The 14,960-nt window shown below is 40.8% G+C and overlaps 1 protein-coding gene across 1 annotated transcript; it reads right to left on the bottom strand.

Moving 5' to 3' along the window:
• Window positions 1–4,976: 4,976 nt before the first annotated feature.
• LOC139089499 (hepatitis A virus cellular receptor 1-like) lies at window positions 4,977–14,933 on the bottom strand. The gene is made up of 2 exons (XM_070639057.1): window positions 14,879–14,933; window positions 4,977–5,662 (listed from the first exon to the last, which is right to left on the bottom strand). Exons 1-2 carry the CDS (start codon window positions 14,931–14,933, stop codon window positions 4,977–4,979), a joined length of 741 nt encoding a protein of 246 aa, XP_070495158.1.
• Window positions 14,934–14,960: the final 27 nt, after the last annotated feature.

Raw genomic sequence — 14,960 nt, 5'->3', positions numbered from 1 at the left:
ATCCTTCAGGATACTCAGTTGTTGTTGTAATCTCAGTTGTCGGTTCCTCAGTCGGCACATCCGTCACATCATCATCATCCGACCGTACCAGAACATGATAATGATCCTTAATAAAATAATTGTAGCTTAATTCATGTCCAGCACTGAATAAAGTCATTAAATCCTTAGATTTATCAATGATGCCAAGTCCATGTCCTGGATAGACCAGTCCTAATGTCAATTTGCCTTTAATTTGACCACGTCCAATTGCAAATGTACCAAAAATGTTCGTAATATTGACGGAATCATCCATGCCATGTCCATCACTTGATTTAATCCATTTGTATTGATTTTGGTCACAATTGTGCAGGTATTGGAACTTGTCATGGCAACGACCACTTCCGATATCAATACAATAGCTGGATTTTGATTTTTGTCGAATTAATCCAGGCACAATTAGTCCTGAAATGTTGATTTTGCCGACGTATGATGACTTTGAGTTGAGCCGACCAGCATATACTCCATGGTTGGGTATGTCTTGAGGGTTAGTGTAGTCGATCCAGGTGTCATCTGCGGCAATGATGTCATAAAATTGAATAAAGTCACTGTGCTCAAAGGCTGAGTTGCAAAACAGGCAAAAACCTTACAATTCCTTTCGTTTTTCTTACAAAACCATACAAATTATCAAGAAATTGTATTGTTTTTGCCCATGACATGTGTCAGTGACAAGAGTCTGTGACAAGTGTCTGTTTCGCAACTGTTGCTCAGTCATTAGGCAATCAGTGTGACATTCAACTAAATTTTATGGATGTAGTCTTGATACTTACCACATGTTTCAGGCATCATCGTTGTCGTTGTGTCAATGTCAACTGTAGTCGTTGTACTGTCAATGTCATGTGTCGTTGTTGTGTCCACAACTGTTGTATCATCAATTTCCTCTGTCGTTGTGTCTACAACTGTTGTTGTGACATCATCATCATCATGAGAACATATAAAGACTTGATAATGATCTTTAACGGAATCACCAAGATTTAAATAAAAATCATTCCTTAACCGGACATCAGGATTCTTCATTAATACCAATCCATGTCCTGGATAGACCAAACCCAAGAATATTTTGCGGTTCCTTTGTATCCGTCCAATTGCAAATGATCCAAGTCGATTTGATATTTTGACAGCATTGACTTCATCTTTACCATTATCGGAATTAATCCATTGATAGTTGTTGTCATCGCCATTTTGGAGATATTGGAACTGATCTTCACATTTACCCACGCCAGTGTCAATACAATAATCATGTTTGGACTTTGGACGAATTATACCAGGCACAATTAATCCTGAAATGTTGACTTGACCAATATATGTTGGATTGGACTTGCGATGGTCAATTGGGACACCAAGTTTGGATAAATCTGTTGATTTGGTGTAGTCGATCCAGTTATTATCTGAAATTGAGACAAATTTTTGGATTTTGGTAATTAATTTGGAAATTAGAGGGGCAAGCAACTAAGAAGGGGTAAGCAACTAAGAAGGGTAAGCGACTAAGAGTGGTAAGTAACTAAAAGGGGTAAGCAACTAAGCGGGGTGAGCAACTAGGAGGGGTCAGCAACTAGGAGGGGTGAGCAACTAAGAGGGGTGAGCAACTAGGAGGGGTCAGCAACTAGGAAGGGGCCAGCAACTAGAAAGGGCCAGCAACTAGGAGGGGCGAGCAACTATAAAGGGGTGAGCAACTAGAAAGGGGTGAGCAACTAGAAAGGGGTGAGCAACTAAGAGGGGTGAATATCTAGGAGGGGCAATAAACTACGAATTGGGAACCTTACCACATGATTCAGCCGTCAAAGTTGTACTTGTGTCAATATCAGTCGTTGTTGTATCAATTTCCATTGTTGTTGTGTCAACAATTGTCGTATCTTCAGGCTGCATTGTCGTAGTTCCAACAACTGCATCCACAAACGTTCCATTGTCGACCGAGCACATCAAAACTTGATTATTGTCATTTGCAATATACCAATTGGTTGTTGTGTCTTTTAGATATGCCATAAGATTCTCAGTCAGTGCCAATCCGACTGTCAAGTTCCTATTTTGCCATCCAACACGTCCAATTGGAAATAATAAATTATTATAATTTAATCCAACAAAATATTTATGAAAATTTGTTTCCGTTGTATTTTTCCATGTGTAGTAAAGGCTGCCTTTATTAAGGAATTTAAAGTTATTGGAACATTTGATGTCACCGATGTCGACACAATAGCTGTTTGCTGACTTTCGACGAATTTGTCCTAACAGCATCGAACCCGAGACATTGAATAAGCCAAGATATGCTTGATGTGTTCCTTTATAGCCAGCAATCACAGCAAGTTTTGATAAATTTTCATGTCCTGTGTAGTCAGTCCAGGTGTGATCTATAAAAAAAAAGTGTCCGACTCAATAAAAGTGTCCGACTCAATAAAAGTGTCCGACTCAATAAAAGTGTCCGACTCAATAAAAGTGTCCGACTCAATAAAACTGTCCGACTCAATAAAAGTGTCCGACTCAATAAAACTGTCCGACTTAATAAAACTGTCCGACTCAATAAAAGTGTCCGACTCAATAAAACTGTCCGACTTAATAAAACTGTCCGACTTAATAAAACTGTCCGACTTGATAAAAGTGTCCGACTCAATAAAAGTGTCCGACTCAATAAAAGTGTCCGACTTAATAAAAGTGTCCGACTTGATAAAAGTGTCCGACTCAATAAAAGTGTCCGACTCAATAAAAGTGTCCGATTCAATAAAAGTGTCCGATTCAATAAAAGTGTCCGACTCAACAAAACTGTCCGATTCAATAAAACTGTCCGACTTAATAAATATGTCCGATTAAATAAAACTGTCCGATTGAATAAAACTGTCCGACTCAATGAAAGTGTCCGACTTAATAAAACTGTCCGACTTCTTTAAATTGTCCGAAATTTCAACTTACTGCAAGACTGCGTCGGTACCCTATCAGATCCAGCAGGTGGCATCGTTGTCGTAGTTAAAGTCGATCCAGCACGTTGACTACAAATCAAAGCTTGATAATTATCACGTACAAAATGCCAACTAAATGATGATTCATTCATGTATCCAAGACCTTCCCGATTAAAAATTGGACCCAAAAAATAATTGTCATTTATTCGAATTCGTCCAACTGGATTTGATATGGACATGAAATCTTGTTCAAATATTCCATTTTTTGAATTAATCCACACATAATAAATTTGAATGTCATTTAAATTTTCAAGATAATAAAAATATTTTGTATAATTTCCAAATCCATTATTCATGTAATATCCGCCAGATGGATCATTTATGATGGCACCAGGTACGTATAGGTTGTAGTACAAAATTATACCGACATAAATTGATGTTGAATTGATAAATCCAGCATGAACTCCAATGGCTGATAAGTCTGATTCGTTGTTGTATGGTTTCCATGAATATGCTAAAAATTTAAGATAATTAATGCATTTGGATGGACAGAAAATGGTTGTTATTGGAGAAATCTAATTGACAGGGATGCATAGAGAAACTAGGGGTGGACAGACAGGGGGTTGGAAGCCAACAACCCTCAATTTGGTCCATTTTTTCATTTTTTGGTCTACAAAATGTTTTCTGGAAAATGGACTCAAGCCTCCACCACACAGGACCTAGCCAGAACCCAAATTAACGGTTCTTGCAAGGCCAATGCCCCAATTTCCTCAATGCCCCCAACAGCTCCAATGCACCCCTCCCCCCTTGGCTACACCTCTGTGTTAAGGTTTAAAACCGATCATTTTCGATATCAACTTGTACAAAATAAGCTACAGATGCTCAATCCTGCCAATATTTTAGCTTTACCTGTCCAAAGACCCAAATTGATTAAAAATTCAAATTTGTCACTTACTGCATCTATTGATATTATCAGGTGTATAGTTAAGGGGATAAGTTGTTGTTGTTGTGTATGTAGATGTTGTACTGTCTGTAGATGTTGTTGTTTTTGTTGGTCTTTCTGGACGATTCGTTACATCCATCATTGTCTCTATAATAGTCAATTGATGTCCATTGACAAAATTTATTGAAAATTCCAACAAAAAAATCAAAAATATTTTCTTCATTCTGAATTGTCTGAAGATGCTGTCGACTTAAATGCAAATGCTCGACTGAGAATAAGAATGAATGTTGGAAATGGAACTGCAAAGAAAAGATTGCATAAAAGAGGTTCGGGAATTGCACATGCAACGATAAATTTTAATTTTTTTCTTCTTCTTATTTTTTGAAGGAATTTGAACCTTTTTGAAAAAAAAAACTCGATTTTGAGGGCGTTTTTTAGCAACTACTTTGCAAATCAGTGTCTGTATGTTTGGTCATTTGGGTTTGAACCCAAAAACTCGTCCATTGAATGCTCACTCTGGTCCACAAGCCATAAGTTGACTCGATGGATTTGTTCATTGGGATGTAATTATGTACATGATAAATACATCGGAATCCCCTAAAGAAGTGATCAACCACATATACACAAGCCAAAATGATCCACTTTATCATTTGTGTTACTTAAAAGCGACGAGCTTTGAATTTTAAAAAAGGTACAAAAAAGCTTCTTTTCGTAACTTTAATGCGCAATTAATAAATTTATTTTCAGATAATACTCATTGAAATAATATATATTCAGATAATGCGCTTCAAAGTTTTTGGTACGTGACCTTTTTATTTTCAGATAACGCGTTTTATTTTCACATAATGCGCAATGTACTTTGAGAAAATGAATTTTTATTTTCAGATAACACATCTTATAATGTAAAATAATCCTATGATTTTCCGATAGTGCGCTTTTGATTATTGATGCATCATATCCCAAGTCAATAATTCAAACATAATAGACCAAAGAACTTTCTTATATTGCGATAAAATTCAAATTTATTTTTTAAAAAAATATGTCAAATTATTTTTATTGAAAATCTGAAAAATCTGGAAAATCTGAAAAAAAAGAAATCCACAAAATATTTAACCAAAACGGCGTTTTGGTTTGCAACCATGACGACACAATGCGACAAGATTTGTCAACTGACTGCCAACTTTTGATGCGAAATTATCAATGTACTTAAATCGCTGAGCAGTGCCATCGCGAACTGACCGAATTTCACCTATAGCTCCGAAAACGGCGTTTAATTTACCATACAACTTTCCCAAAACGACGCCGTCTCCTGAATTACCGGAACCTGTCGGTGCTGTAAAAGGAATTGTTGATGTTGTTGTAAAAGTTACAGGAGGAACAGTAACTGTAGATGGAACTGAAATGGTAGTAATTGGCACAGTTGTTGTAGCAGAAACTGTTGTAGTATCAGAGACTGTTGTGGTATCCGAGACTGTTGTAGTGTCAGACAGTGTTGTGGTATCAGAGACTGTTGTGGTATCTGACAGTGTTGTGGTGTCAGAGACTGTTGTTGTAGCAGAAACTGTTGTAGTATCAGAGACTGTTGTGGTATCCGAGACTGTTGTAGTGTCAGACAGTGTTGTGGTATCAGAGACTGTTGTAGTGTCAGACAGTGTTGTGGTATCAGAGACTGTTGTGGTATCTGACAGTGTTGTGGTGTCAGAGACTGTTGTTGTAGCAGAAACTGTTGTAGTATCAGAGACTGTTGTGGTATCCGAGACTGTTGTAGTGTCAGACAGTGTTGTGGTATCAGAGACTGTTGTAGTGTCAGACAGTGTTGTGGTATCAGAGACTGTTGTAGTGTCAGACAGTGTTGTGGTATCAGAGACTGTTGTAGTGTCTGACAGTGTTGTGGTATCAGAGACTGTTGTAGTGTCAGACAGTGTTGTGGTATCAGAGACTGTTGTAGTGTCAGACAGTGTTGTGGTATCAGAGACTGTTGTGGTATCAGAGACTGTTGTAGTGTCAGACAGTGTTGTGGTATCAGAGACTGTTGTGGTATCTGACAGTGTTGTGGTGTCAGAGACTGTTGTTGTAGCAGAAACTGTTGTAGTATCAGAGACTGTTGTGGTATCCGAGACTGTTGTAGTGTCAGACAGTGTTGTGGTATCAGAGACTGTTGTAGTGTCAGACAGTGTTGTGGTATCAGAGACTGTTGTAGTGTCAGACAGTGTTGTGGTATCAGAGACTGTTGTAGTGTCAGACAGTGTTGTGGTATCAGAGACTGTTGTAGTGTCAGACAGTGTTGTGGTATCCGAAACTGTTGTAGTGTCAGACAGTGTTGTGGTATCAGAGACTGTTGTGGTATCAGAGACTGTTGTAGTGTCAGACAGTGTTGTGGTATCAGAGACTGTTGTAGTGTCAGACAGTGTTGTGGTATCCGAGACTGTTGTAGTGTCAGACAGTGTTGTGGTATCCGAGACTGTTGTAGTGTCAGACAGTGTTGTGGTATCAGAGACTGTTGTAGTGTCAGAGACTGTTGTAGTGTCAGACAGTGTTGTGGTATCAGAGACTGTTGTAGTGTCAGAGACTGTTGTAGTGTCAGACAGTGTTGTGGTATCAGAGACTGTTGTAGTGTCAGAGACTGTTGTAGTGTCAGACAGTGTTGTGGTATCCGAGACTGTTGTAGTGTCAGAGACTGTTGTAGTGTCAGACAGTGTTGTGGTATCAGAGACTGTTGTAGTGTCAGACAGTGTTGTGGTATCAGAGACTGTTGTAGTGTCAGACAGTGTTGTGGTATCAGGGACTGTTGTAGTGTCAGACAGTGTTGTGGTATCAGAGACTGTTGTAGTGTCAGACAGTGTTGTGGTATCAGAGACTGTTGTGGTGTCAGACAGTGTTGTGGTATCCGAGACTGTTGTAGTGTCAGACAGTGTTGTGGTATCAGAGACTGTTGTAGTGTCAGACAGTGTTGTGGTATCAGAGACTGTTGTAGTGTCAGACATTGTTGTGGTATCCGAGACTGTTGTAGTGTCAGAGACTGTTGTAGTGTCAGACAGTGTTGTGGTATCAGAGACTGTTGTAGTGTCAGAGACTGTTGTAGTGTCAGACAGTGTTGTGGTATCAGAGACTGTTGTAGTGTCTGACAGTGTTGTGGTATCAGAGACTGTTGTAGTGTCAGACAGTGTTGTGGTATCAGAGACTGTTGTAGTGTCAGACAGTGTTGTGGTATCAGAGACTGTTGTGGTATCTGACAGTGTTGTGGTGTCAGAGACTGTTGTTGTAGCAGAAACTGTTGTAGTATCAGAGACTGTTGTGGTATCCGAGACTGTTGTAGTGTCAGACAGTGTTGTGGTATCAGAGACTGTTGTAGTGTCAGACAGTGTTGTGGTATCCGAGACTGTTGTAGTGTCAGACAGTGTTGTGGTATCAGAGACTGTTGTGGTATCCGAGACTGTTGTAGTGTCAGACAGTGTTGTGGTATCAGAGACTGTTGTAGTGTCAGAGACTGTTGTAGTGTCAGACAGTGTTGTGGTATCAGAGACTGTTGTAGTGTCAGACATTGTTGTGGTATCCGAGACTGTTGTAGTGTCAGAGACTGTTGTAGTGTCAGACAGTGTTGTGGTATCCGAGACTGTTGTAGTGTCAGACAGTGTTGTGGTATCCGAGACTGTTGTAGTGTCAGACAGTGTTGTGGTATCAGAGACTGTTGTAGTGTCAGAGACTGTTGTAGTGTCAGACAGTGTTGTGGTATCAGAGACTGTTGTAGTGTCTGACAGTGTTGTGGTATCAGAGACTGTTGTAGTGTCAGACAGTGTTGTGGTATCAGAGACTGTTGTAGTGTCAGACAGTGTTGTGGTATCAGAGACTGTTGTGGTGTCAGACAGTGTTGTGGTATCAGAGACTGTTGTAGTGTCAGACAGTGTTGTGGTATCAGAGACTGTTGTAGTGTCAGACAGTGTTGTGGTATCAGAGACTGTTGTAGTGTCAGAGACTGTTGTGGTATCAGAGACTGTTGTAGTGTCAGAGACTGTTGTGGTATCAGAGACTGTTGTAGTGTCAGACAGTGTTGTGGTATCAGAGACTGTTGTAGTGTCAGAGACTGTTGTGGTATCAGAGACTGTTGTAGTGTCAGAGACTGTTGTGGTATCAGAGACTGTTGTAGTGTCAGACAGTGTTGTGGTATCAGAGACTGTTGTAGTGTCAGACAGTGTTGTGGTATCAGAGACTGTTGTGGTGTCAGACAGTGTTGTGGTATCCGAGACTGTTGTAGTGTCAGACAGTGTTGTGGTATCAGAGACTGTTGTAGTGTCAGAGACTGTTGTGATATCAGAGACTGTTGTAGTGTCAGACAGTGTTGTGGTATCAGAGACTGTTGTAGTGTCAGACAGTGTTGTGGTATCAGAGACTGTTGTAGTGTCAGACAGTGTTGTGGTATCAGAGACTGTTGTAGTGTCAGACAGTGTTGTGGTATCAGAGACTGTTGTAGTGTCAGACAGTGTTGTGGTATCAGAGACTGTTGTAGTGTCTGACAGTGTTGTGGTATCAGAGACTGTTGTAGTGTCAGACAGTGTTGTGGTATCAGAGACTGTTGTAGTGTCAGACAGTGTTGTGGTATCAGAGACTGTTGTAGTGTCAGACAGTGTTGTGGTATCAGAGACTGTTGTAGTGTCAGACAGTGTTGTGGTATCAGAGACTGTTGTAGTGTCTGACAGTGTTGTGGTATCAGAGACTGTTGTAGTGTCAGACAGTGTTGTGGTATCAGAGACTGTTGTAGTGTCTGACAGTGTTGTGGTATCAGAGACTGTTGTAGTGTCAGACAGTGTTGTGGTATCAGAGACTGTTGTAGTGTCAGACAGTGTTGTGGTATCAGAGACTGTTGTAGTGTCAGACAGTGTTGTGGTATCAGAGACTGTTGTAGTGTCAGACAGTGTTGTGGTATCAGAGACTGTTGTAGTGTCTGACAGTGTTGTGGTATCAGAGACTGTTGTAGTTTCAGACAGTGTTGTGGTATCAGAGACTGTTGTAGTTTCAGACAGTGTTGTGGTATCAGAGACTGTTGTAGTGTCAGACAGTGTTGTGGTATCAGAGACTGTTGTAGTGTCAGACAGTGTTGTGGTATCAGAGACTGTTGAAGTGTCAGACAGTGTTGTGGTATCAGAGACTGTTGTAGTGTCAGACAGTGTTGTGGTATCAGAGACTGTTGAAGTGTCAGACAGTGTTGTGGTATCAGAGACTGTTGTAGTGTCAGACAGTGTTGTGGTATCAGAGACTGTTGTAGTGTCAGACAGTGTTGTGGTATCAGAGACTGTTGTAGTGTCAGACAGTGTTGTGGTATCAGAGACTGTTGTAGTGTCAGACAGTGTTGTGGTATCAGAGACTGTTGTAGTGTCAGACAGTGTTGTGGTATCAGAGACTGTTGTAGTGTCAGACAGTGTTGTGGTATCAGAGACTGTTGTAGTGTCAGACAGTGTTGTGGTATCAGAGACTGTTGTAGTGTCAGACAGTGTTGTGGTATCAGAGACTGTTGTAGTGTCAGACAGTGTTGTGGTATCAGAGACTGTTGTAGTGTCAGACAGTGTTGTGGTATCAGAGACTGTTGTAGTGTCAGACAGTGTTGTGGTATCAGAGACTGTTGTAGTGTCAGACAGTGTTGTGGTATCAGAGACTGTTGTAGTGTCAGACAGTGTTGTGGTATCAGAGACTGTTGTAGTGTCAGAGACTGTTGTGGTATCAGAGACTGTTGTAGTGTCAGACAGTGTTGTGGTATCAGAGACTGTTGAAGTGTCAGACAGTGTTGTGGTATCAGAGACTGTTGTAGTGTCAGACAGTGTTGTGGTATCAGAGACTGTTGAAGTGTCAGACAGTGTTGTGGTATCAGAGACTGTTGTAGTGTCAGACAGTGTTGTGGTATCAGAGACTGTTGTAGTGTCAGACAGTGTTGTGGTATCAGAGACTGTTGTAGTGTCAGAGACTGTTGTGGTATCAGAGACTGTTGTAGTGTCAGACAGTGTTGTGGTATCAGAGACTGTTGAAGTGTCAGACAGTGTTGTGGTATCAGAGACTGTTGTAGTGTCAGACAGTGTTGTGGTATCAGAGACTGTTGAAGTGTCAGACAGTGTTGTGGTATCAGAGACTGTTGTAGTGTCAGACAGTGTTGTGGTATCAGAGACTGTTGTAGTGTCAGACAGTGTTGTGGTATCAGAGACTGTTGTAGTGTCAGACAGTGTTGTGGTATCAGAGACTGTTGTAGTGTCAGACAGTGTTGTGGTATCAGAGACTGTTGTAGTGTCAGAGACTGTTGTGGTATCAGAGACTGTTGTAGTGTCAGACAGTGTTGTGGTATCAGAGACTGTTGAAGTGTCAGACAGTGTTGTGGTATCAGAGACTGTTGTAGTGTCAGACAGTGTTGTGGTATCAGAGACTGTTGAAGTGTCAGACAGTGTTGTGGTATCAGAGACTGTTGTAGTGTCAGACAGTGTTGTGGTATCAGAGACTGTTGTAGTGTCAGACAGTGTTGTGGTATCAGAGACTGTTGTAGTGTCAGAGACTGTTGTGGTATCAGAGACTGTTGTAGTGTCAGACAGTGTTGTGGTATCAGAGACTGTTGAAGTGTCAGACAGTGTTGTGGTATCAGAGACTGTTGTAGTGTCAGACAGTGTTGTGGTATCAGAGACTGTTGAAGTGTCAGACAGTGTTGTGGTATCAGAGACTGTTGTAGTGTCAGACAGTGTTGTGGTATCACAGACTGTTGTAGTGTCAGACAGTGTTGTGGTATCAGAGACTGTTGTAGTGTCAGACAGTGTTGTGGTATCAGAGACTGTTGTAGTGTCAGACAGTGTTGTGGTATCAGAGACTGTTGTAGTGTCAGACAGTGTTGTGGTATCAGAGACTGTTGTAGTGTCAGAGACTGTTGTGGTATCAGAGACTGTTGTAGTGTCAGACAGTGTTGTGGTATCAGAGACTGTTGTAGTGTCAGAGACTGTTGTGGTATCAAAGATTGTTGTAGTGTCAGAGACTGTTGTGGTATCAGAGACTGTTGTAGTGTCAGAGACTGTTGTAGTGTCAGAGACTGTTGTAGTGTCAGAGACTGTTGTAGTGTCAGACAGTGTTGTGGTATCAGAGACTGTTGTAGTGTCAGAGACTGTTGTGGTATCAGAGACTGTTGTAGTGTCAGAGACTGTTGTAGTGTCAGACAGTGTTGTGGTATCAGAGACTGTTGTAGTGTCAGACATTGTTGTGGTATCCGAGACTGTTGTAGTGTCAGAGACTGTTGTAGTGTCAGACAGTGTTGTGGTATCCGAGACTGTTGTAGTGTCAGACAGTGTTGTGGTATCAGAGACTGTTGTAGTGTCAGAGACTGTTGTAGTGTCAGACAGTGTTGTGGTATCAGAGACTGTTGTAGTGTCTGACAGTGTTGTGGTATCAGAGACTGTTGTAGTGTCAGACAGTGTTGTGGTATCAGAGACTGTTGTAGTGTCAGACAGTGTTGTGGTATCAGAGACTGTTGTGGTATCTGACAGTGTTGTGGTGTCAGAGACTGTTGTTGTAGCAGAAACTGTTGTAGTATCAGAGACTGTTGTGGTATCCGAGACTGTTGTAGTGTCAGACAGTGTTGTGGTATCAGAGACTGTTGTAGTGTCAGACAGTGTTGTGGTATCCGAGACTGTTGTAGTGTCAGACAGTGTTGTGGTATCAGAGACTGTTGTGGTATCCGAGTCTGTTGTAGTGTCAGACAGTGTTGTGGTATCAGAGACTGTTGTAGTGTCAGAGACTGTTGTAGTGTCAGACAGTGTTGTGGTATCAGAGACTGTTGTAGTGTCAGACATTGTTGTGGTATCCGAGACTGTTGTAGTGTCAGAGACTGTTGTAGTGTCAGACAGTGTTGTGGTATCCGAGACTGTTGTAGTGTCAGACAGTGTTGTGGTATCCGAGACTGTTGTAGTGTCAGACAGTGTTGTGGTATCAGAGACTGTTGTAGTGTCAGAGACTGTTGTAGTGTCAGACAGTGTTGTGGTATCAGAGACTGTTGTAGTGTCTGACAGTGTTGTGGTATCAGAGACTGTTGTAGTGTCAGACAGTGTTGTGGTATCAGAGACTGTTGTAGTGTCAGACAGTGTTGTGGTATCAGAGACTGTTGTGGTATCTGACAGTGTTGTGGTATCAGAGACTGTTGTAGTGTCAGACAGTGTTGTGGTATCAGAGACTGTTGTAGTGTCTGACAGTGTTGTGGTATCAGAGACTGTTGTAGTTTCAGACAGTGTTGTGGTATCAGAGACTGTTGTAGTGTCAGACAGTGTTGTGGTATCCGAGACTGTTGTAGTGTCAGAGACTGTTGTAGTGTCAGAGACTGTTGTAGTGTCAGAGACTGTTGTGGTATCAGAGACTGTTGTAGTGTCAGACAGTGTTGTGGTATCAGAGACTGTTGTAGTGTCAGAGACTGTTGTGGTATCAGAGACTGTTGTAGTGTCAGAGACTGTTGTAGTGTCAGAGACTGTTGTAGTGTCAGAGACTGTTGTAGTGTCAGAGACTGTTGTAGTGTCAGACAGTGTTGTGGTATCAGAGACTGTTGTAGTGTCAGACAGTGTTGTGGTATCCGAGACTGTTGTAGTGTCAGACAGTGTTGTGGTATCAGAGACTGTTGTAGTGTCAGAGACTGTTGTGGTATCCGAGACTGTTGTAGTGTCAGAGACTGTTGTAGTGTCAGAGACTGTTGTAGTGTCAGAGACTGTTGTGGTATCAGAGACTGTTGTAGTGTCAGACAGTGTTGTGGTATCCGAGACTGTTGTAGTGTCAGACAGTGTTGTGGTATCCGAGACTGTTGTAGTGTCAGACAGTGTTGTGGTATCCGAGACTGTTGTAGTGTCAGACAGTGTTGTGGTATCCGAGACTGTTGTAGTGTCAGACAGTGTTGTGGTATCCGAGACTGTTGTAGTGTCAGACAGTGTTGTGGTATCAGAGACTGTTGTAGTGTCAGAGACTGTTGTGGTATCAGAGACTGTTGTGGTGTCAGACAGTGTTGTGGTATCAGAGACTGTTGTAGTGTCAGACAGTGTTGTGGTATCCGAGACTGTTGTAGTGTCAGAGACTGTTGTAGTGTCAGAGACTGTTGTAGTGTCAGAGACTGTTGTAGTGTCAGAGACTGTTGTAGTGTCAGAGACTGTTGTAGTGTCAGACAGTGTTGTGGTATCAGAGACTGTTGATGTGTCTCCAACAACCCTTTTCTGCCGATCTAATAATGTTTTGTTGTTCTCAGGTTGAAGTTCAACGGTTGCTTTGACTGAAAAGCACAAAAAAATAAATATAAATAACCAATCATTATGCAACACAGGCTGTAAATTTTTGTTATGTTCTTATTTGTTTCCTTTTCGTTTGCATATTCGTGTGTCCAAATAAATCTTCGAATTAAAAATAAAATTCTTGTCGAACAAGTTCACATTCTGTGCGGAGTGCTAATGACCTTATGTTGTTTGGTATTTTTTTGGATAAAATTGCGATAAATATGCTTAATTTTTTTAATTATTTTATAACTTTGATGTGACATTTGTGTAACATGTCTTTGTGATATGTGTGTCACATCTACGTCACATGTATTTCATATTTGTGGCCTAATTATGTCACATTTATGTCACTCATATGTCACATCTATGCCATATCTATGTCACATGTATGTCACTCAAATGTCACATCCATGTCACATGTCACACTTGCTCTATTTTGTTCTATTTCTCACCAATTTCACTTCCAAACCCGAAAAAATTCCACTGAAATGCACCAATGTTAATGACCCCAATGGCCATAATCATGAAAAAAATCACAAAAATCTTCATCCTTTATATCCTCACTCTTGGAAGCACTTGTTGCACACACGAATTTTAAACAGCGACTATTGCCAAATTCTGTTGATCATCTCAAATTTATACGAAAATAAATGCACAAAAATTGCTTGTCGTACAACATGTAAAATGCAGCAGGTCCATTCATAATCCGTTCTTCTTCCAGATCCAGTTTTGTGTGTAAATTGATAAATTTGAGCAGTCAAAGGAAATTCTGGAATTTTTATTAATTCTTATGTCTGCAGCATGCGGAATGAACGTAAAACGGAGACGAAAAGAACGATTTTTTTTGTTGGATATTGTGTAAGTTTTTTGGTGCCGGTATAACTTACCATGGATAACATTGAATTTGTTAAGGAACTGAATATCTTAAGTTACGATAAAATGTTGTTGAACGACTTAATTTTGTTGTTTAAAGTCACGCGACTGTTGACTGACGTGATTTATTGTATTTACTATAGTTTGATGGATTTAGAGTCGATGTGGTTTGGTGATGGAATGATTCTGTACTTTGGTACCTAATTATTGTGATACCTGCTGAGTCTGGATTAGACACTCTTGCACCTGTCCTTTTTCAAATCATATGCAGCGAAAGCGAGGCTCACAGCTTCCCTTTGCTGGCTGAAGACTATAATCTGCAATAGAACCACCTAACCCTCAAACCTCAATGATTTTGAGGTTCAACGAAACTGCTAGGACTTGTTAACGACAAGGACATCCCCTAGCATGCAAAGGGCGTGCTTTTAAGAACATAGAAAGGTGAGAACAATGCTCAATTAAGACATTAATGGGAAGCAATCTCTTAAGACTCTATCAGCTTTTCCAAGGCACTAATATAGCCACTGTTCTTCTTATGAATCACTTGAGATGGCCAGATCATTTGAGCAGTCAACAAGGACGTCTCAGTATATAAAGTAACATTTGCAGGCCTTGAGGACGGATAAAGATTGAAAGGAAGACCAAAAAGTTCCTGGAAGAAGTTATCGAAAGATAGAGCTGTCAACAGACGTTCTCTAAATGCGGCAATTTGCCTCAGTCAAGTAAGTAAGTAAGTAAGTAGCTCTTAAGAGCATACTCATTGTCTATTAAGGATTCTTAGATAGAATATAGGTCAGGTCTGCTTCCGAAGCTTACTCCAGAATGGAAAGAGAAACAAATAACATGAAAAAGGACATTAGCTCTACTCGTGACCTTACCATGTGCAGAGCTTGCAAGTGGTTCCGATATTACATAATAAGGGCACCATGGCATAACAATGACTAATAAGCCAGCCTCAGG

This window comes from Chironomus tepperi, unplaced genomic scaffold (genome assembly GCF_022539635.2).
Source record: "Chironomus tepperi strain 1889 unplaced genomic scaffold, CSIRO-AGI_Ctep_v1 contig_13, whole genome shotgun sequence".
NCBI lineage: Eukaryota > Metazoa > Arthropoda > Insecta > Diptera > Chironomidae > Chironomus > Chironomus tepperi.
Note: the sequence above shows the minus strand (reverse complement) of the source record. Positions and strands in the feature narration are given on the sequence as shown.